This window comes from Bombus flavifrons, chromosome 14 (assembly GCF_040668555.2).
Source record: "Bombus flavifrons isolate JBK064 chromosome 14, iyBomFlav1_principal, whole genome shotgun sequence".
NCBI lineage: Eukaryota > Metazoa > Arthropoda > Insecta > Hymenoptera > Apidae > Bombus > Bombus flavifrons.
The window spans coordinates 2,211,997-2,235,132 of NC_138455.1; the positions used below are offsets into that span (position 1 = coordinate 2,211,997).

Consider the following 23,136-nt stretch of genomic DNA (forward strand, 5'->3'; position numbering starts at 1 on the left):
TTTTTTCTTTTTTGCTAACAAAGCGGCTAGCCGAAGAAACGTCGGCCGTGTGGAAAATTCTCGGTCGTCAGGGTTCGCGCTTATCGCCTTCTGGTGGTAATATTTTAAAAAACAGACGTCTTTAGATCATCATCGCCCCGTCCCCGTGTCATGCATTGTTAACTTGACCCACATACTTCTCGACACACCTGCAGCGTGTGCGCGCGGTCACCTAGAAATGGAGGAGAGTTGAGAGGGACACGAGAAACGTATCAGCAATGCGGCAATGGTCGCCCTTGTTGCCCCAGCGATTAATTATTCTTATGTCAGCCTACGGTTCGTCGCGATTAGTGCTCGTCAGGAGAGACCTCGTTTCGTCAGCTATTTCTTTGCGTGTTAGAAATTCCACTGATACGGGTGCGCTGTTCCTGTGTTAAATATATAACGATATGTTTACTTGTAATTCTACATTTTCAATGTAATTCTTATGTTTTTGATACGAGTGAAAAAAAGAAAAATGCGGAGCAATAGATCCCAGTATATTAGATTTCGTGTCATTTAGTACTATTCTCATATCATTACAATAGTTTGGTGTTACGAAAACGAGATACGCAGAAGCTATTAGGTTGTCCGAAAAGTGTCTTTCTTTTACAGACACGTCTTTTACAACGACGCATCTTTATACAAACATGAAACCTAATCTGTCGAACGTTGTGATCTTTATTTTGATAGGATGAAATGGATCATACGTAATTCGACAAAATAATGTAAAACGAAAAATGTTGTGCATCCATTATTTCCTTCTGATACGAAAGAAACTTTTCGGACCTAATAATAAGAAATACCTGATTGGGAGATAAGGGTGCGTGGCGATACTTTCCGCAGCCGTACATTTTCGTACATGAGTCTGTTTCGTCGATTTCGATGTCTGCAATTTCTCGTGCCTACCCTATAAATATCTTTTGCGTATTCTGCTACACCCTGTATGTTTCCCTTAAATTATCGAGAAGAAATTCCACGTTCACTGAGCTATAACACGTAAGATAGAACAGCAACGTTGAAACTTCCATTACAGTGTGCCAACGGAGCTTAGTCTTTTTCCTCGTTTTATTGGGAGATTTGGCAAAAAACCATTGTAATAGTGGAAACGGCAATTCAATTCAGATTTTCGTTTCTTCGCTACGTTTCAATGGGAGTCTAACGTGTCATAAACTCCGAAGTTTCTAAAGAGCGAGACAGAAATTAGTTTTTGTCGGTTCTGGGCGCGGATTCAGGGCTCGGAGGAAATTCAGCTTCGTTGCCAAAGTTTTGTTCACCAACGGACACGGAGCAGGCATGTTATACTCCCACTTGCTGATGCATTTGAAGAAGGGGTGGAGCTACGGAAGCTGCGGCTTCAAGCTAGAAATCAAATGGTTCTCAGACATATTATAATGCATTTTGGGACTACTGCTAATTAGCTACTGAAATATCGAACTTCCAACGATCTGAACAATTAATGATCAATTAGTTAGTAGTACACGATATATCTGGCTCTCAATTAGTGCTCAAATTAAATTTGTCCTTTAATGCGTAGTATTGACGTCCAGCGATATATCTACAATAAGTCCCGACCCGAAAATGTATATAAAGGTTACAAGACATTTATTGCAAACGTACATTTAGTGAAAAATTAGTATACAAGATGAATAGTGGTATGAAACATACAATCGGTATAAACATATATTAGTATGTAATATGTTATATACAAATTTGCAATTAGTATGTAAATGCAATAGTAAATAATAAATACAACGGTGGACCAATACTTTTCAGAGTCACTGTATATAAATCACTCTTAGTTCAAAGTTCTTAATCCGATTAAATGCGATTAGTAATTAAATTAGGGATTAATTCATAACGCGATTAGCAATTAAAACACAAACTGTGTGATGCATAGTTCATTTTACGGTTCCAAAACCTTAGAAGGGATGGCCTTTGGGCTTTTTGACTTTATCTAATGCTCAGTCAGGGGTCGAAGGGACGGCAACGATGACACTTTTATTATTAACGCTGGCGGGATCGTTAGTCCAGTTGTTTGCGCGTGGCTTTTTGGGCGGCTTAGTCTCACGCATTTTGCGGGAATTTTTCGCACAGCGTGTCAGAATATTCACGAAATATGTTTTATTCGTATTTGCTTGCCGTGTGTCACGAAAAACTGGTTGCCGCCACGCGCGGCTTTTCCCAAAACCTGCCCGCCATTCAGAGGTTATTTTTTCATTCCAAAGTTGATTTACAAGGTTTTATTATGTGAGAGAAAGTTTCGTGTGCGTGCCGCGAGACTAACAGGTTTATATTACTCTGTATATAGTCAGATAGTCAATAGTCAGATGGAAAGTTGCTTATCGTAGTTTTAAGAGTGTCAATGAAACTAGCAGAATTTTTGGAAACTAGTAAATTGGAAACTATTGGTCAGTTTTCTGATTGGATGGCGCGCTATTAGGTTCGGAGAGTTTGTTACGAATGCACACTTTTGGCAAAAATGGTTTCATTATTTTTAGGTATCCATTATCTCAATGAAACGTTTGAAAAATCATTATTTACATGACATGTCATTTTATTTGGCAACCGTCGCATATAGAAAAATTAATTCACCCACGAGCTGACTCTCTGAAAAATTCCATACTCGGACACCGTGCGCTATCGTGCCCCATCCCATACATAATTTACTAAAACCTCGTCCACCTAAAATACAGCACGTCACAAGTGACCAATTCTTTTTCGCGAACGATGCTTCGACGCTCGCAAAGTATCTTAATTAATGTTGCACGAAAGCTGGCTTGAATCTCCGACAAAAGGTCGATAAAGTGAAAAAGGAGGAAGGACAAGGCGCGTCGTATAATAAAGCAGCGATCTTAACGAGTACGTTTTTGTAAAAACCAGCACGGGCAAGATAAAAAAAGGAGAAGGAGAAAGAAAAGGAAAAGGGAAAGAAATCGGATTCTGGTAACCGTTCGAAGTTATTTTGCAATTTTATCGGCTCGTTTTGTCAGACCAATTGCTACGCCATAAAAGGGGCGTGAGACGAGTAAACAAAAAGAAATATAGGAAAAATAAAAAAGCAGAAGCGAGCAAGATGGACGAAAGGGAAGAGAGGATACGAAATTGGAAGAGCGGGCAGGCGCAAAGCAAAATGCCGGGCATCGGAAAAGCAATTGTCCGGATTAAACGCGTCGGTCTTCCGTACTAGACCTTTTCATATCCGGATTTAATTTATTCCCCCAAAGCACGGTCTGACCAGGGTGCGTGATCGAATCGCGATTACTGCTGGTCTGATCAGAAATTCGAAATATTCAATTAATTTCACGGCTGCCATCGTGGCCGGTAGAGGGTGTTAGATTTCCGAGCAAAACATTCCTCGATTTACCGTGAATATCGAACATTCTACTTTTTAGCGATAAATGCACAAGCGGATAAAGGGAGCCGTTTGGAAACGGAAGAAATTTTACGATTAAATAAGCAAACTCTAAATTTAACGATATTCCAAGTTTCACATTTTATGTTCTCGATTTCTATTATTTCTGTGAAAGCTGTTAAATCCAATCATGTACATTCCACGCATTCGTATTTTCATTCTTCGATGTTCTTCGTACATTCGTACATAGGATTCAAATTTTTTTTTTTTTTTTTAGTATCCGAAAATACAAATCTGCTTATTTTTCCAATACCGAAAAATATTTGCTGGTTGAGCGTAATCACGCACGATATTATTCTTAGGGAGCAACGAACGTTGAACGTCGCGCAACGTTGTCGGTTTCGACCGATTCGAAATTTAGCGCGATTTGTCTGCGGTGACCAGCGTACAGCCGATTTAAATAAACGCTTTTTGATTTAATGACACCGATAAATGCATGTCGTATTATTAGCGTTATGTTTGCGTTAACAAGCTGCCGTGAGCTGTATAATTTGTTACTGAAAATTGGTCAGGAACCACGGCCAGGTTGTACTCCGTTATGTCGGTCATGATCATCAGAGTAACCAGGAAAACTTTCCACCGCTACAATTTATATCTGTATCAAATTATACTGACTGCATGCGCTTTAATATGTCGACTGTACAAATTACTTTGTCTCACGACACGAGTAACTTTTCCTATGAAATCGACACTGTTTCATTGCGAATAATTGTACGGATTTCAAAATGATGACTGTGATTTTCTGGTAATAAGTTCAGCTTCGTAATTGCTTCTGTATTATAGGTAATTCCATTTTCAGAATTACTCTTCAGCGGATACAATTTAGTTCCGCGTTTGAATAAGTAGAACATCGCAAAAATATTTTAACAATCAGCAAGTTGCATTAATTTTATGCACACCTGCGACTCTGTCTACACGGTTAAACTTCTTTTTTCACACGATTCACTTTTACACGGCTGTACTTTTACGCGATCTATTCGCTTCTACACGGTTTTTTGTAACGCGTGTTATTAACTTTTACACGGTTAACTCTAACACGTTCTGGTTACAGCTATGCGATTTTTTTTAACACGTTTTACCATTTCGCTGTAAGTGATACGAATCTCGAACGTTTTACACGATTTCAAAGGGATTTTAGAATCTGTATGGCTTGTTATAAAGAATTATTAAAAGAAACAAAACGTATGTCATTGCAGCTGATACAAAACGATCAGACGAAAAATATTTCGAACGACGAAAATGAATTTTTCTCCGTGATAAGAAACCGTATTCGTTGCGATATAACAGAGAGGGGGGATGAATAAGATATCGATTTTTTAAAGAAACTTTTTTTTCTTAACACCTATTACCTTTTCTTTTAAATTTCCTTTTAAATTAGCTTTTTCTTATGAAATAAAATGTTGTTTTAAATTGCTCTTTTTAGTGTTTCCTTTAGTTTAAAACAAGTGTTATACTTTTATGTAAATCAATTGCATATATATATGCTACATATAGCTGAATCTTTAATATATGAGTATGAGAATTTAATGTAATGTGCTCATTATCCTTCCTCTATTAACTAATTAATCAAATTCCAATTTAGTAAATTAATCAAATTTAGTAGAAATTACGATATGAACTATCAATAGAAATAATTTTACACAGAAACTTTTAAAGGTTTTCCTAGTAATTAATTAATGATCAAGTTTCAATTTAGTAGAAATTACAGCGTGGACTATCAACAAATAATGCTAAACACAGATTTTGAAAAGTTTTCTTACAAATTGATTCATCAGATTTCCATTTACAATTATCGACAAACGGTGATGATTTGATCAGAGTAAACTATTATTATGGCGGAGAATTGTTGTTTCAGAAGAATTAAGAGTTTATCCAGTTTGAAACAAAGCAACATGTTTCCAATGATGTTACTCGTAATTTACGATTAATTATTGCTTCCAATTTATATTTGAACAAATTGACACCGCTTGCTATTAATTTGCTCTGACTAATCGAGGACTACATTTGTTCATCCTAGAAATTGTGTCCAAACATTTGTTTCTCACTGAAATATTGAACTATTAACAAATGGGATGATCTGGTACGATTGATTGCACTGTAATGCTTCCCATCCGTTAAATAATGCAGTAATGTTTTAACAGAAACTATTTCCAACAATTTCGCAAATATATGTACATTTATTTATTTTTTAGCTTTACAGATTAGAAAAAAAGACTTGGTTTACATATTTCTAACTCTCACTCGTACATTATTTAAAGCACCTATCGAATACAAAGACTCACACCTATTTACAGTCTCATCCCAAACACACTGATTTCTAAAATATAAAGCATAATATTATTATTGATAGTAATGCAATTCTATTAATTTAGAATATCTGTAATCTACAAATTTGTGGGCTACTAATTTTACTTCGAACTATCTTTCAAATTACATTCAGATATCTGACTGAATGATAGTATAAGTAAAGTTTAATAAATCACAATTGATTTATAATTAAACGTAGCTGCATCCCTGCTATTATTTGATATTTGAGTATAATTATGTAAAGTACGTCCCATTACTATGTTATGAATATTAATTATAAATCGATACTTGTGTTTTCATATTACTTTTCAAGTATTTACGTTCTCAACTTTTCGGTAACTTAGCATCAATGAATTAGTTATTTCCCTAACAACAGATAAATCTATCTGTAACAGTTATCATTTAGGCATATTCGTCATAAATGTCTTGAAATTTTATCTTGATGAAATTTTATTTCATGTTGTGATTACTTTTGGAACACATAAATAGCTGTTTGGAAAAACCGACGGCTGCAACCTTTTCACGTTGCGTCAGAAGCCCTACGAAATTCAGGAAGCACTAACGAGCTCATTAAGCAATCAAAACTCTGTGACGAACGTGGAGATGTTGAAACTTCGAAGCGGCAGCTTTAATCGACTTCTGGAAACGTATTATGCCGAAGGTAACGTTCTTTATTTGTTCTTCAGAATGCACAAATATTTCTATTCGCTTAAGCAATCGCTCCAAGCTCGTTCGTTTATGGACAATTTAGGTTTTATCGTTTCGACGACTTTAATTTACTGATCAATTTCGAAACGTGATCTTCCAACGAAATTTCATTTTCTACGTTTTATCATTAAAATTATGTAGATTCGATGCTGTCACGATCCTCGAATTCGTATATTTAAATCTGTTTTTACCAATCAATAAGGCTTTTAATGTTTTAAGAACACGTTTATCGTAGAATTGACACGAAAAATCCAGCTTAATATCGTATTAATTTTGTTTTAAATTTGTACTTGTTTTTGACGTTAGAAGAATATAATTGAGTCAGAGATGACCGAGAGGACGCAGCACAGTTAAATACGGATCTACATTATTTTCAGCGCAATAAACAGAGGCGCAATTAACCAATTACGAATATTTTTAAATTCGACTCAAATTAATTATATGGAAATTCTATGAAGTTGCAATTATTTTACGTGTTTTTGAAAATTCTGGAAGTTTGAAAAACCTATTTCATTAAATTCGTGCATCAAAATATCGCAATATATTTATATTACACATTCTTTTTAATCGAATGCTGCATCTCTTTCTTTTAATTTTCAAACTGTTTGTTTGCCATTTGCCATTTGTACCTAAATACAATATATTTCGGTATATTAATGCCACTTTTATAGCCTGAATTTCACTTTAGTTTCGCGAAATATATGCAATTCCATGGTGGCTGCTAAAGTTTTAGATTTAAATTCTTCCTTTATTATTCGCGAAATGCGGTCCAAGTAGATACGTCCTATAGATTGATCTTCAAAAACGTAATAAATCGAGAAGCTTCTGGGAACAGGGCCTTATAAAGATTTTAATAATTCAACTATTTTACTGGAAAATACACTCAGCACGTTAGCTGTTTCACTATATTAATGACCTTAGATAGTAATCAGCTTACATTAGAAATTCATTGAATCCTGAATCCATTTAACCCTTGAATTCTATTGCAGTCGTTAGGTGAAACATAATGAAGTTAACTCGGATCAGATTAAAATTAAGCTTTTTTATCCAAACTGAATTTCCATTTGCTTAGAATTAAATTTCCCGAAATTACTATAGAAATTTGGACTTTTCGAAAGAATTTTTCGATGTAGAATTCCCCTTGTAGCTGTATTTACATGTATGAAATCATCCACTAATTTTATAATAGAATTCGAAGTTGATTCTTCTCCATTTCAAGTATCATCATACGTAAACGCAATTATTTATAGAGTTAGAACTACTAATATGAGAAATGCGAAGAATCTTGACGATAAAAAAGTGATCATTTACCAAATCTGTCATTCGGAATTTTGTCATTTTATCGCACTATCCAAAGGTCGGATTATTAGGAACGCGTGTTATACGATAGTAATATTGTGATTTAGAATTTTTTTTTTTTTTACAAAACGTACACGCTAAACGCCTGAGGTATTGTATTGTATTATAAATATATTATACATATGTATCATTTATATACAAAAATTATAGAAATCTTCGATAATATTCTTTTAAAGACAAACTCAAAGTATTCGTCGAAGAATTCCTCGCTTATTTTGACGATACGAACGACTAGAATCTTCACTTCGCTTTGATCTTGGTGAAGTAAATCGTTCAGTTCAACGTGGATCAAGCACAAAGTGTTTCGTGGAAACAGCAACTCATCTTTCTGCTGGCGTCTTGACGCGCCTTTTCGAGTGTGACGATAAACGAAACGGAATGTTTCCCAAGTGATATTTATGCGAAATGAGGAAGGAGCCGTGAGACTTTCGAAACGATTAAATTACGAAACTGCCTACTGCTGACACTTTGCTCAGCTAACTTCGTTCCGTGGCATTCTCAAGAGGTCTCGTTTGAATTAAACTTTCTTTAACGTCGCTGCTGAAACTGACTCGCAACGGCTGTAAGTTCGCTTTTCAAACGTATTATATACATGAGTTTGTATATTAGAAAGTTGAAATGTTCGTAGATTTTTCGGGGGAAATTACATGGATTTATTAGAAAATTTATTTCGCAATCTCGTAGCCTCCTCTAATCCAACGATTGTTACATGATACGCATCTGACTTATAAAAAAACATTGTGGCTAGTACACTACCATAACGGCACGTCAAGACCAAAATTATTTTATTCAGGAGCTTTTGACACGAAATTTCTTTCTCCTTGTTCCACGACTAAATATTCATTAGGTCTCTGATTACCTGACTTTTCCTTCTCCTCTCATCTCAGACGAGCGTTAAAAGTTGGACATTCTGTCGTATAAAAGATGATATCGAGATACCTAAAAAAGCTGAAATGGAAACCGTGTCTGCTTGGCGCATCACCTTCGAAGATTAAAGTGAAAGTTTTAGCGATGTTTATAAGAATAGAAAAAGATCTTGTGGAATTCATTTGCAAACAACTTTATTTGTAAATAAATTCATTTGACTTTTTTTTATTGATTTCATTTTGGAATAAGTAGCGCGCAACGCATACAGCACTTTCGATGAAAATACTATCTTCGTGTTTCGTTATCGACGTGTAATATTTATATCCTTTAATGAAGTGGGCGCATAGCCTACGCTCTCCCTTCGTTTATATTTAATATTCAGCTAGGGATTGCGGGTTATTTTCAAGCAGAGGATGAATGTCGTTTCGCTACGTTGTACTCAGTGTTACGTATTTCCTCGCCTTGTGTATCTCTTAATAAAGTTAACATTGTAGTATTACGTATTATCGTAACTGTTCGCGATATCACATCGGGCAATAACTCTTTGTTAGCAAGGCTGTATCTCCACGCTTCTCTTTTATACCCTCACAAACGTGACGTCGTATAAATGAAATGCGCTGCTATGAGTTTCATTCGGTTTTTTCCCCCATTAAACTTCTAACGGAAACATTTCATGTTAAAACTATCTCTAATTAGATAACTTGTTTTTAATTAGGCTAGAACGTAGCTAAAACTTGCAGCGCAAATTGCATATATTTGAACCGCGAATATCGTGTCATATGAATATTTTCGAGCAACAAAGTTAGATAATTTAAGTCGAGCACGAATAATTTATATTTATTGTAGATCAAATACCTTTATATAATTACCATAATACTTTGTATAATTAAGTGCCATATCACGAAAGTTCGCACAATACGCATAGCGGGTGAGAAAAATATTTGGAAATTGGAAACATGTAAAAATTGGAAAAATTGGGAACCTATACAAAAAACGTTTCTTTAACATGTTGTACGTATAATACGTTCAAAAATGGTTCTGTAAGCGTAGTAAGTTATATTATTTAAAATATCATACTAGTTATATATCATATAGGCTACATCATAGAAGAACCTATACCGTAAAGATTAAAATTTTGTTGCTCTTGCAATGAATAACGAAAGTAAGTAAAGCAAACCTTAGGGATGGTCGTAGGAAATAAGGAACAAGCCTCGTACGAAAATGTGCGACTTGGGCCCGACGGAATCTTGTTCCGGGTCAACAAACGCGCACAATGTAACGCGATGCAAGAAATTAGCAATGCAAATGCTTTGTCCCATTTTACGGATGGGCAGCCTGTGTAAGCCGCGTAAGCCAGCGCGAAGTCGCTACCGCCACACGTGCAAACGTAGTTAATGTTCCGATTTCGAACGGGACTAAACCACTGACATAATATGCCAGGGTAAACACTCTGTCGAAATTCCAGAACATTCTAAACAGCATTAGGCGGCCTGTCGTACATTATTAACTTCGTTACGAAAGAAGAATACACGCTTGGTATCGCGAAACAACTCACCCAATTCCCTTTGTATTATACTCCGTTCCGAACAACATAATCGAATCGGTTCGTCGCTGCCAGCTATTAGTTCTACATTCGTAATGGTAGACTTAATTATGAAAATATCGAGATACTTGGCATAGAAAACATTTATTTAATTAGCAGTGTGGCGAATAGACGGCGGATTTTATATTTTCGGGAATATAATTTAAGAAAATAGAAACCAGGCAGAAAATTCTTCTGCCTAGCAGTTTCATAGAGAGCACTGTGCTCTGGATATTTCATATATTTTTTCATATTATACGCATTCTGTGGACTTTCTTACTTTTTTTAAAAAAACGATAAGAGAGAATTGAACGTTTAATGTTCGTAGAACTTGTGAAGTCAAATACAGTAAGAAAATTAACAAATTTAATTTACTATGCTTGTCCATCATTTATAAGGGCGTTTAAATTTTACGGTTATTTTACGTTTTCCACGTTTCATAAAATGAACAAGATAAATGTGACTGCATAAAATTATGTGAATTTATGAGAGCCATGGCATGGCAACCTGAAATTACTTTATCAGTCGACAACGTCATGAAGTAAAATATTCCACCAGCTCACGCTTTATATTATTTATCACGAGTTGATTATTAATAGATTTGGAATATTATTGGAATTTGTTTCATCATATAGGTTTTTAAAAACGAGAGATTTGAATTATTTTATAGCATATTCATTATCTTATCCTTATCCTTATCGCAATAAATTCACGCCCAATCTTTAAATATCAACCACTCAGAAGCTAAACTGATCAATTTCATTTTCTGCGACTATCTTAATTTTAAGAATCATTTTTTCCTTGCTTATATTTATAAAAATATGAAATTACATCAACAGAGCCTATTTATTACATATATTCACCGCATGCCAACTTGTAAATGTACATAAAAGCACGAATACAATGAACATCGAAAGTTTGTGAAATTTATTAATTAAATTATGTGGAAAGCATTTTTCAAAAGCTTTCTTTCCTTAAGATTGCTGTCGCGGTTATTTTATTACATCGAAGTGACAGAAAATTTTTGACGAAAAGAGTTGGACCACACGTTTTAATTTTCCAACTTTAATAAATTTTGAATAAACATTCATTATTCGAAAAAAACATTTTCTACAAGATTTTTGCGAAAACCAACCAAGAATATCAAACGTACAGAAGTTAATTCTATTTTACATCGAGCTAGTATAATTACAGATATTTATTTTACGTTTCAGAGTAATAAATTAAAAGAAGAAAAGCACTTTAGAGACGGTTGTTTTCATTATGAAAGCGAGAGGGTGCTTAGCAGAAAGACGATTTTTTCTCCTCTGGCAAAAATGAAAATTACTTTCCTTTCAAAGGTGATTGCAGTGGAAGGATTAATAATAATAAAATTGATATTCGTGGTAGTCGTTTCAAAGGAAACGGAACATTTTGTACCGAGAGCGTTATAAGTAATCGTTGGAAAAATTGGAGATGTTTGACTCATTGGCCAAGTCCAATTAAACTCGCGTAAACCACATTGATTGCTGACAGTTTCGCTTGAAAAAATAATATCCGTGTTAAATCTTTTAAGAAATAAAAAATCAATACAAATCTCATCGATACGCAGACACCTAAATTTAAAAGGAATTAAAACATTTTGGAAAAACTGGACATTTGTCAAATGTTGATATGTTTGAGCATTTTTATCGCTTGCATTGAATGCCTTAATCAAATTAAAAATCTACTCTGTACGATTAAACAGAATTTATTATTAAACAGAAATTATTTACGCATGTTCAATTTACAATAAACAGTTCATACTATTGCGTGTAGACTAAATAACAAAGCGATATACAAAGCGATAAATACAGAGATGGTGCTTTATGCGAATATTGGTGTGATTAACCGCAATTCTACCATCTTAACCAGATAGAATTTTTCCGGGAAGACTTGATTTGTATTCGATGGAAACTGGAGGGCTGGACGTACTCTTAAAATTTAAAGATAAAATTGATTGGTGTTATTCCGGTGGCCTTTCTAGCAGATTCTAAGGGTCTTCTAATTGCCTCATTCGGCGAACATCAATGGCTTTAAAAGGGAAGTAGCACCACCGACGAGCTGTGACCTAATTAGAAGGGATGAAACGATATTCCGGTCGGTTCCACGGCCTGAAAACCCGAAACTCGAAATTTCTCGACGTGAAAGCATGGAAAAAGCGGCCCGGATTTCGCTACGCATCGCGTGTACTCCAGCCCTATGCCATTTTCTTCGCGCAATATGGTTAACTTGCATTTTTCAAGAGCGTTCAGAGACGAGTACCATTCCTGGAAGCGCAGCGAATTAAATTAAGAAATATCTGTCGAACAACTTTCCTCCGTGATAACGATGTTATATTTTCCTTTAAAAACTGCTTACAGGCCATAATTGCGTTTCCTTAATTTTTACATCGCTTGACGGTGAGAAAAAGACTTAACGTGACTGTAATTCAACATTCTTCTTTTATTAAAGCTGCTATTAAACTATTTTATTAAAGTCCGATGGGTATGTTTACGGAACTCGGTGCATGAAATTCTCTTTGAATTTAACTGCTCGTACGTAAAGAAAGCAAGCACTACGATTATCACAATCTGTGTGTTTATCGTAATTTAATATTTTCAACAATTTGTACGATACGATCGATTAAGGTTTTCCGACAAACTATGCATTCTATCCATTCGTGCACCTTTAAATTTCACATAAATGCATGAAGACCCATGGTCTAGTTATCAAAGTGAAGATATAGAATAACATAGATTTCCATTCGTCCCATTATCGAATGTTGGTCACCTTTTGGCTCTGGTCACAGATGCTCGAAACTCACATTACTGAACTACCGGTGAATAATTACGACGTTAATCGGCAATCAGAGCAGCAGTCCTTTCTCACGGTTAGCAAATAATTTCGTGACAATCCTATAACAATGACCTTGTTCCCAGACAACGCTGGGAAAGCATGATAAATGCGTTCCAACGGAATCGATCATCGGCACAGAAAGTGTATTTTGGTGGTTGGAGAAAATTGCTACCAACTCAGTAAATTTGGCTGAAAGAATATATTCCATTCGTGAAATGGCGACGAAATAGGAGACAAGGGCGAAATAACGATTGTAAATTTTCAGTAACATTCGTTGCATTACGGTGAAGTTCGATCGAAACGAAAGTGTCCGACTAGTTATCGACTGACACTACTTGTGACGAGATTTTAAAAAATATGAAATTTTAGTAATTTTATGAAATGAACTCCTTAATGAAACCAATAATAACGTATAGATGAAGTATGCATTTTTGTCATTTTTATTAGCTTTATTAGAAACTCGATGATTATTTCAATTTACAACATACAACAGTCCAATAGAATTCAAATTCCATAAAAATGCCTTCAAAATTGCCTTCATGAAAATTGTTTTGCCAGTGTAGCGTATAGTAACAACAGTTCCGTACGGATTATTATTAAATTTACTCGTTCAAATAAATTACATATACAGTTTCAAATAAAAAAACAGAAGTTGCTCTCTTTATTTCGTGAATTTTTGTCCAATAGAACAAAACTATCCTTGCTATACATTGGTTTCGGCTAAAAAATTACTTCTTTTACCATCAACCATTTTTATGAAATTTTATACGATAAAGTTAGATGAAACGTCCTATGTACTGTAGAATATATCATCGAATATATTTCACTTTAAAATGTTATTAAAATTTATTCCTTTAGAAAAATGCTCAAAGCAATGTTAATTTTGGAATATCTGCTAAAAGTAATTATTAATCTAAATTCACGCCCCAGTAAATATTTGAATAAAGTACTAAGCTTCAAATAGTGCTTCGTTTATGCTACCAAGAAAATAATGCACGCTTTTATGAATAGGAAAATGACGAATCAGAATTTTTCACCGCGAGTATAAGGATGAAAACATCATTTCACTGGAAATGAATGGAGATCTGTTCCAATTGCTCGTTTACTAAAGTATTAACGTGTTAAAGTAGTCTTTCTATTCTGATGTGCAGATGTTTCGTTCCGACCCGTATTAACGAGCAGTAGGAAAATTTGTGACAATCCGATTATTATCACCGCGAAAGCTGTACTATTACATCACCTACATCCCCAATGAATTAGCGCGATATTTGCCTTTATATCGCTAACTTGTATCAACAGAAAGTCGATTAATATATAAATATGTGCAATTCCTATTACGTTGCTCGTTTGTCAGGCTCGTCGCATGATACCAGCTACAATAAGTTACATATTTCATATTTGCAAAACTAGGACGTTTATTGCAGACTTTGCACGCTAGGTACTCATCAAATTCTGGTTACTGTAATTTCTGTTTAATCGGCCGTACAAATCATGATAAAGGAATTTATGGTTGCTCGCAATGGAAACATTTAGACGTAATCTGTCACATTCGCAGAAACGGAATAATTATCTTGTAATTTGCAACTTATTTGCTCTCTCAGAAACATTTTTCACGTTTCAAAATTTCGTTCAACTTCTTTCTTGAGATCTAAGAATCTCGCTTTAACACGATACTTTACGCTCTATATAATTTAATGAAAAATTTATATACTGTAAACTACGTTCGACCACACAGTTTCTGCGAAACACGTTTCTTTCTTTCATGAATATCTTCTAATTAATCCTTTCGCTTTCATCATCTGTTCGTTTTATCCAGAAATTTCGTTACAATTTTTTAATGCAACCCAATACAAGAAGCTTATATACGAATTTGCTTGAATTGTGAACTCGGTGAAATAAAAATTAATTATTGCAAAACGTGACACATGAACGCGCTCGTGTCGTTTAAAAATAATTCCCTCGGCCTCATAACATTTTTTATAGAACGTTGCATAATACTTTTATCGCCCACGAGATGTTACGCTATTTATCGATCAGTAGCATCGTGTAGCATCGAAAATAGCATCGGTATAGTCAGCAGATCAATACTATCGAGCCAAATACTTCCACCTGTTACTGAATTTTTCCATGCACGTCTCTCCTTCCATGTATATATCCATAATTTTTTCGGCACAGCAGGAAAAAATGAAAAATTTAATGGCTGCACATGTATTCGCCTGGCCCGTCTTTCAGGCCGCCTCCCTTCTTGAAACACGCGTTATGCATATTCTATCAACGAGCATGGCTGGAAAACCGCACGGCGCGGTAATGACATCCTAGAAGCCTCTCGGAATCGCCTAGCTTCGTCCAATGTATGCCTCGGGTCGAAGATTTTGAAAAACGATCGGCCGTTCGTGGCTGCAACGGGGTGATCCTTTTTGATGCGAATTTTGGTGCTACGAATTGTATTGGAAGAAAATCGGAAAAATACCAATGAATAAAGTTAAATTTCTGAAACTTCTGACGAATTATTCATGAACGTTGTGTCAAACAACTTGTCTTTTCCTGTTGAATGTTTCTCCCCTGTTTTTCAATTCCCAAGATTCTACGTATGAGCGTCTTGTTAGCGGAGTGCTCTATTCTATACTGAGCGAAAGAAATACGTTTGAAATATGTATATATAATATACATATATAATATATACCTTTAAATAAATAAATATATATGTAATAACGTAAATCCTTAGGGTAAATCAGACGATTGATTCTGGAAAATCGAGTTTATTTTGGAAATAATTAAATGAAATACAATAACAGTTAATAACAAATCTACTATAAATTTTACTCAGAAAGTTGAGAATCGATTTTCTAAGTCCTAAATTATCGTTCTTCTCTCGTGATCTATTCTATTCAGCTGGTTAAACAAAACAAAAGTAAAAATTCTTTCGTTTTATGAGAAAATAATAGACGCACAACGTGTTTTGTTTTATATTATTTTGTCGAATTATGTACGATTCATTTTGTTCTGTCGAGACAAACACTGCGACATTTCACAGACTTGGTTTCACGTTTGTGTGAAGATGCACTGTTGTAAAAACACGTTTGCGAAAGAAAGACACTTTCCGGACAACTTAATATATAAAATAAATATAAAAATTCTTAAACCTTTAGATTTGACGCCGATTTTTCCATGGTACATAAATATTATATCAAGTACTCGAGGTTCAAATCAGCAATGTAATCGAAATTTAACCATCTCAACGCTATCTAAACACTATATTTTGAATAACAGTTCATAAAATTTTGATCTGTTAATGGGTTTTTATAAGACCAAGATATTCGTATCTACAGATATTTATCGTATATTCACATGTGTGATAGATATTTCATTAGAAAATTCAGGTATTCGTATAATTTGCGAAATTAAAAGAAAAGAATCTGTTGTAGTAATTATTTTATAAGAAACATCTTAATATTTAAAGAACAAGAAGATAAGTTAAATTAATTTGATCGTACAATTGCTGCAACTATCTAAAACAAAAAGATCCGTGAAAATCGGGATTTTAAAAATCGATTTCTACGAAGACCTCGCTTCTCGTATCATATGTATTTTGAATTTTATTAGATTTTATTTTGAATTCAAATGTAAGGGTGGACGTTTGTCACGAGAAAAATTATTATAACCCGACAACTGAAACGTATTATACGAAAGAAACTAATATAGCAATAAAGGATGAGAACATTCTTCTTCGTTATTGTCCGCTATCAGGTGAATGTTACACCTGATGCGAAGTAAAAGGTAAATCCTCTTACCTCTTTGTCACCTAGCTGATGAACTCTGCAATGAAGGAAAGCAGTCTGACCAACCGCGGTGGTCACGTTTCGTGGAACGTTCATTTCGAACGTCGGTGCGTTGGTGATGTTGTGATTGCCGAAAACATTTCCTCCCACCAGCTTTTGATCCCGAACAAATGTACCTAGAAACAACGATTAGGTAAAATCTAATTCACGATGATTGTGGAATTGCTTAATTAACTGATTATTCGTAGGATTTATTAATAGAATTAAAGTTAAATGGGCAATGAAACTATGTTTAACACTTTGACTACAACGCCGAAATCACATGTTTCGAATATTTTTATTATTCAAAGCATATAATGGCAAAATAATAATAAATTGATTATGAAAGACAACATTCTTCCCCAATGGACCGTTCATCTTATTGGTGGTCACGGATGACCACCGTGGCGCCTTGCTAACAGTTGATAACAACATATTATAACAAGGCTTCTTTTATTTCAACAAACCATTTGCATTCGTTATTTCGTCGTAAGCAAAACGCCCAGAATATATTGTTGAAACGTGTAGAAGATATTAGTAAACAGTATTTGCTCATTCTATATACAATAGTAAGGTTTGTGTACTTCTAACTTCAATTATATGATTATAAAGCAGCATTTACGATTATTTTCTAAGCTGTATTTATAATAATATTCGTAGATTACCCCTCAAACTTTTTATTGATGTTCTAATAAAAATGTTTAATTGTTCAATGGGGCACTTTTTATTTCAAAGTACCTTGTATTTATCGGTTATATTCAAAATGCCCTAACTATCAATTTTCATACAATTTTTACAATTGTAAGAAGTTCAAGCGCTCCGGTCACCAATGACCACCGTGGCATCACAGGAGAAACCGCGCCGGTCATATATGACCAACGTGTTAATTTTAAGATCACCACATTTTGCATATTTTTATGTTGAAATTTATGCAATGGTTTCAAACATTCAAGTTTCAAATTCACCTGTTCGTTAGTAACATACTGTTATGACTGCCTACATAAACATTAATACATTCAATTTAAATCTCAAATAAAAGTAAGGTAATTTTGAAAAGCACGCGGAAAGAATTTGGACATTGTCTGTGTTAACATCCGCTTGATTCCTGAGTGCAAGGTTCTACATTCTCCTCTTAAATTCAAATAAATGTGTCACTATTCTTGAATATTTATTTGACGTCGTAAAGTATTATGCAATATATTTATCAAAATCACAACGTCACGGATTTCGTCATCGTTCGCCTCGTAGTAACAAGCTAAGCGAAATTCAATAACTCCTTTGGAAATGGAGGCAACGTCAACGTCGCCAGTAGCACCTGCGAGTCTATTGTTCCTACGGTCACGATAGCCTTTTATGACAGTAACTATTATGAGATCCCAGCCGACAAGGAATCGCCGTGGCGCATTGTGATTTCTATTGGCTATTGTTATCGTTATCAAGAGAAATAGCGGATTCCAATGACAGCTGTCAATGCCTACTTCATTATTGATTGTCGATGCTTGAACCAGATAGCTGTACGGCTCTCCGACCACCGGTAACCAGAAATCGTCAAAGGTTGATTAATCTAAGCTTTTAACAGGAAGATTTCGTGAAAGCACCAAACTGTTTCGAGTTATGCGTTTCCTCATCGATATTCTTGTCGAACACGAGCGGCTCCTTTTCGGAATCCAACAACGGGCTAACTTGTGAACACCGTGATTTCAACGACAAAGCGTCGAATTTGACTTGAAGCGTACTAAGCTTAATGCACCCATAAATTAGGTTACTGGCAGGTTATGTTACAGAGTGTAAAAGCCCTATATGCGAGCAGTACTCTGGATTCGTTACTCCAAGTAAAAGTGTTATTCACAAATTTGATTTATCAAGCATCTTTTACAACTTGGAGTTATTAAATAACGGATACTCCTTTTTATTTTTTTTTTTTTCTAAAAGGAGATAATTTTCATTCCTTGATTTTAGAATATACAGGCTGAATTTCTAACATTCACTTTGTAATATCACATTGTCATGCTGATGATACGGATTTATTCGGTTGAAAAGTAAAAAATACAAAAGATCAAACTTGATTTTAATCTATACAGTGATGAATTTATTATTCGATATAATACGAAATAATAAATCGATATACGTGTATATTTCACAAGTTGATGTCACATTTGGTATTGAAAACTCGATCATACGTTATTTAATCGATTAAAGATAGTATCGAAATATCAGTTTTCTTTGATACTCTGCAAGCTTGTAGTTCTTGAGAAAGAAGGTTTTTAATCTAATGGGGTAACACGATATGTCTCTTTTACCTGCGAATGAAAACCTTTCAGTTGAGTTTTTTTTAACCTGATAGCGCTTTGATTAAAGTATCAATTTAATATAAAATATATATTAGAGCCTTGAAATGGCAGCCTTTAATTTAATATCAGCTTTCATTACACTTCCCAGTGTCCCCCCCCCCCTTTTATGAAAAAGATCATAGGCATCGGATTTTCTGTAGTTCAAACACACCATCTTTACCAGATCGAATTACATTTATTTCATGTACCATGTATACAAATATGAAAGCGTATTAAATATAAAATTACAAGAACAATTAGGAGACTGAAGGAAACTGACTTCGTTTTCCATCTTCAAACAAAAAAGATTCGTGCTTATATACGAATCTATCTCGGCACGATAACTCTATTACAAAGTCTCTCAGACGAAAATGTTGGTTTTCCATGAAATAACATTGATACGTACAAACATACCTCCGTCATTTCGCCATTTATCAGAAAGGCAAACGTTCGAATTCGCAAACGTCTCGTCGGTATTTCCATATGATAGTGTGAAATTTCGTGGCTAAACGGCGGGTCATCCGCATTTGAATAAGATTTGAATTTTCCATCGACGAGTTGGAGCTTCGTTCGTGCAGAAGTACAGTCGAGAACAGAAATAAGTGGACAGGTGGTAGGAGTAAGTATCAATGAAATTTAATCGAACTCGTACTATACTATATTAAATGTACTTCGGTTCAACTTATTATATATTTTTACAACGCAGATCTATGTAGTAAACAATTGAAATTAATATTTATATTTTTGTATAACCAGCCGTTGTTCAAAAAAACTTCATCGACACCTATTTCACCACTACCGCCCATTTGCTTATGCGCTCGACTGTATATCTATAGAGCCAGTTATACCGTTCGTGCGCTGTTTTATAAAGAAAAATTCAATAACAGGAAGAGAGAATCTTCTTCTGAAAACGAATCTGAATGCGACGAACCGAATCGTTGTTGTTGTCGTCACGGCGATTACGCGAACAAATTAAATCTCACGACCGCTCTGTCTCGTGACGATAATCTTTGCAATCTCCGGGGGAGGCGCTCGTTGATTTTTCACGATGCTTCAGTTGTGTTGAAGCTGGAGTCACCGATTCTGTCTGTCTCTCTCTCTCTCTTTCTCTCTCTCTCTCACTCTCTCTCTTTCTTTCTCTCTCTCTCTCTTTCTCTGTTTCTGAGTAGGTTCGAATCTAGAGGCACCATTGGAAACGGGAAGAGATGAGGAAAACGCACAACCGACGTCATCCTGGTCTCGGGTCTCGTTCCGTTTATTAATCCGAGAATTTTAACAGGAGCTAAAGGAAGTGGCGCAATATTTGCAGATTGCACCCGCCTAACACGGCTTTGCCGGTTTATTCTTCAAAGACTAATATTCTACTTTCGCAAGTAGCCGAGCTTCCCGGGATATTGCTACTCTTTCGGCTAAGTGGACTCGAGAAAGATTTTTAGAATCTTACGATCAGATCCGCCAGATTTTTCCTAATTAACTAGAGAGAACGGATGAAGGGAATTGAGACGGTCTTTGGTCAGACTCGCTTCTCTCCTTGCAATTGATCGGCCTCATGCACTTGGCCTTCGTGACTTCTTTTCTCGGATAGTTGAATCGATGCAGTAAAGGGGCGGTTTCCGAGCTGCTTGGCCAACAATTCAGGGGAGGTTATCGTAGAACGCTCATATCGATTTGCTCGCTTCACGCATTCATTTGAATACCAGATATCTTGGTATTTTCTTTCCCTTCTTTTCTCTTTCTCTTTCTTAAAAGTCCGTTCTATTACGAACCTCCTTAGTTATTGAATTTTTTGATAATTTTGCGGAAATTCTCTACATCTTCTGAAGTACTCGTAACGAGTGTTGGAGATTCGTGTATGAATAATTTACTCGTCGACTAATTCACCGGACATGGACTAGTGTGTTTTAAATGCGAGACAAGATATAAAATATACGTCAGAATATACATACGCATAGTATATCGCAGAATTTTTCTTTCATTGATTTTTCCGTCGCATTATCGATTACAACCGACATTTTCAATCCAAACGTTCTAAGAATCTGTATACTTATTATATTACAAAAAGCGAGGAATTTTGAAGAATCGCACAAAACTAAAATCCATAAGAATCCGTAAAATCCTTGACGATGTGAAATAAGACTTTCCTCTATCTTATAATCAGCACAATACCCCGCAACTCATAACTACGACGACTTAACGGCGTGAAAGGCAGGATAAATTACAACGTCGTCTTTTGATCAGTCCATTCACTGAGACACCAAAGACACGGTCTTAACCCTTCCTCTATCTGCCACGGAGTTTATCCTTCACCTTGTTTCCATGTCGATATCAGGGCTGCTGTACGCATCCAAAGAGATAGGACCATGTAAAGGAAAAGAAACGTTAAATCGACATTAAATCAATGTAATATTCTTCAAATTTTAGATTTTGTAATTTTACAATATCTATTAGATGACATATTTCTTCAGGTTTTGACCGTGTTTTAGATTTTCAGTTGCTTTTGGGAAAATTTGTCTTCCTTAACGATATATAGATTTCATCAGTTAATAAAAATATTTCGTAAAAATGAAAGCACCAATAAGATGGTTTTATAAATTCTTGTTCCCAATAATCAACATTTATCTCTTATTGAAATAGAAAATCGTCCTTTCTTCTTGGAAAATGATGCTCAATCATCTAATCACTCGACCAAACTACATCGGTCAATAGCAGACATTTGAATAATTATTCAAACAGGCTCGTTTAAGTAGACGATAAATAAATCTTCTAAAATCTCGTCGGACATATAATGTACAAAACGTAAGAGAATAAATCAACTGACAAAAACACGAATATTCCAAATAGCCTAATATGTGTAAGTATAACGTTGCTTATGAATCGATCTATTACGATAGATTCCGTTCTATTTGCGACGTAGTTAATATTATTTCGATTAATAACCCACGTACATGTTTGATACGACTTCAAACAATCAAAGAAAAGAAATCCCCCTCGTATATCTTCTTTTCCGAGTTTTCGTATATTTCTCTGGCCGCGGTATCTTATATTATACGTGACGTCGCCAAACACGTCGGCTGTTGCAGTACGTTGAAGTACAGCGTAAAATTATAGAGAGATATAAAATAGAGAAATTCGAAGCGAGTTTGAGGTCAGCTCGATGTCTCGAAATCGACCTGCCATCCGCCACTCGCGATTGTTGCTTGCACTGGAGTTTAAGGTTTCGTGACACGTACGCGTCGTCGTTCAAAGTCTCTTCAGTCTCCTGCGGACTTCCAGCCAGCGATATAGATACATTTTAAAGTATCAAAGTTCCGGTACACGCGACCCTTTCAAATGCACGTTTATTTTAATCCTCGGCCAGAATTTGTACGACTTTACGGTGAAACATGTCTCGTTGTATATATTGGAGCGTTCTAAAGGAAAAGAAATGTGTATACTGTAGCTCACAAAAGTACTGCACGCTTGAACATTTGTAAAGAAAAATATATATATTATGAATATACGTATTATGTATGCTATGTATGGAACATTTTGAAATTTCATTAGCGCCGTAACGAAATCCGATTATCATGATTACATTAGACTGAAATAATATCTCAGCTTTTTAATTTTTGCACTGTTATCTGGAAATCTAGATAATATCGATTTGTTTCAAACAACAGTAATTTCAAATAGTGAACGATTCAATTGTTCCTTTGTCTGAAATTTGGTAAACGAAATAATCGTCAAAATATTTGTTTTCCTCCAGCTATTCTGTAAAAGATTCTCGAAAGTCTATAAACGTTATATTTAGTGTGTCATGTAACAATCATAACATGTTAATTATATATAATTGTAACAATTATATATAACATATATTCAGATTTTCTTTCGTGGAAC

The 23,136-nt window shown here is 35.0% G+C and overlaps 1 protein-coding gene across 3 annotated transcripts in view; it reads right to left on the bottom strand.

Moving 5' to 3' along the window:
• Positions 1 to 23,136, bottom strand: part of dpr1 (defective proboscis extension response 1) — a 454,795-nt gene that overhangs the window by 301,444 nt on the left and 130,215 nt on the right. For all 3 annotated transcript variants that reach the window (XM_069127426.1, XM_069127427.1, XM_069127429.1), the window contains exon 2: positions 16,904 to 17,067. In XM_069127426.1, the coding sequence (XP_068983527.1) occupies positions 16,904 to 17,067 (164 nt within the window). The remainder of the gene's footprint in view (positions 1 to 16,903; positions 17,068 to 23,136) is intronic.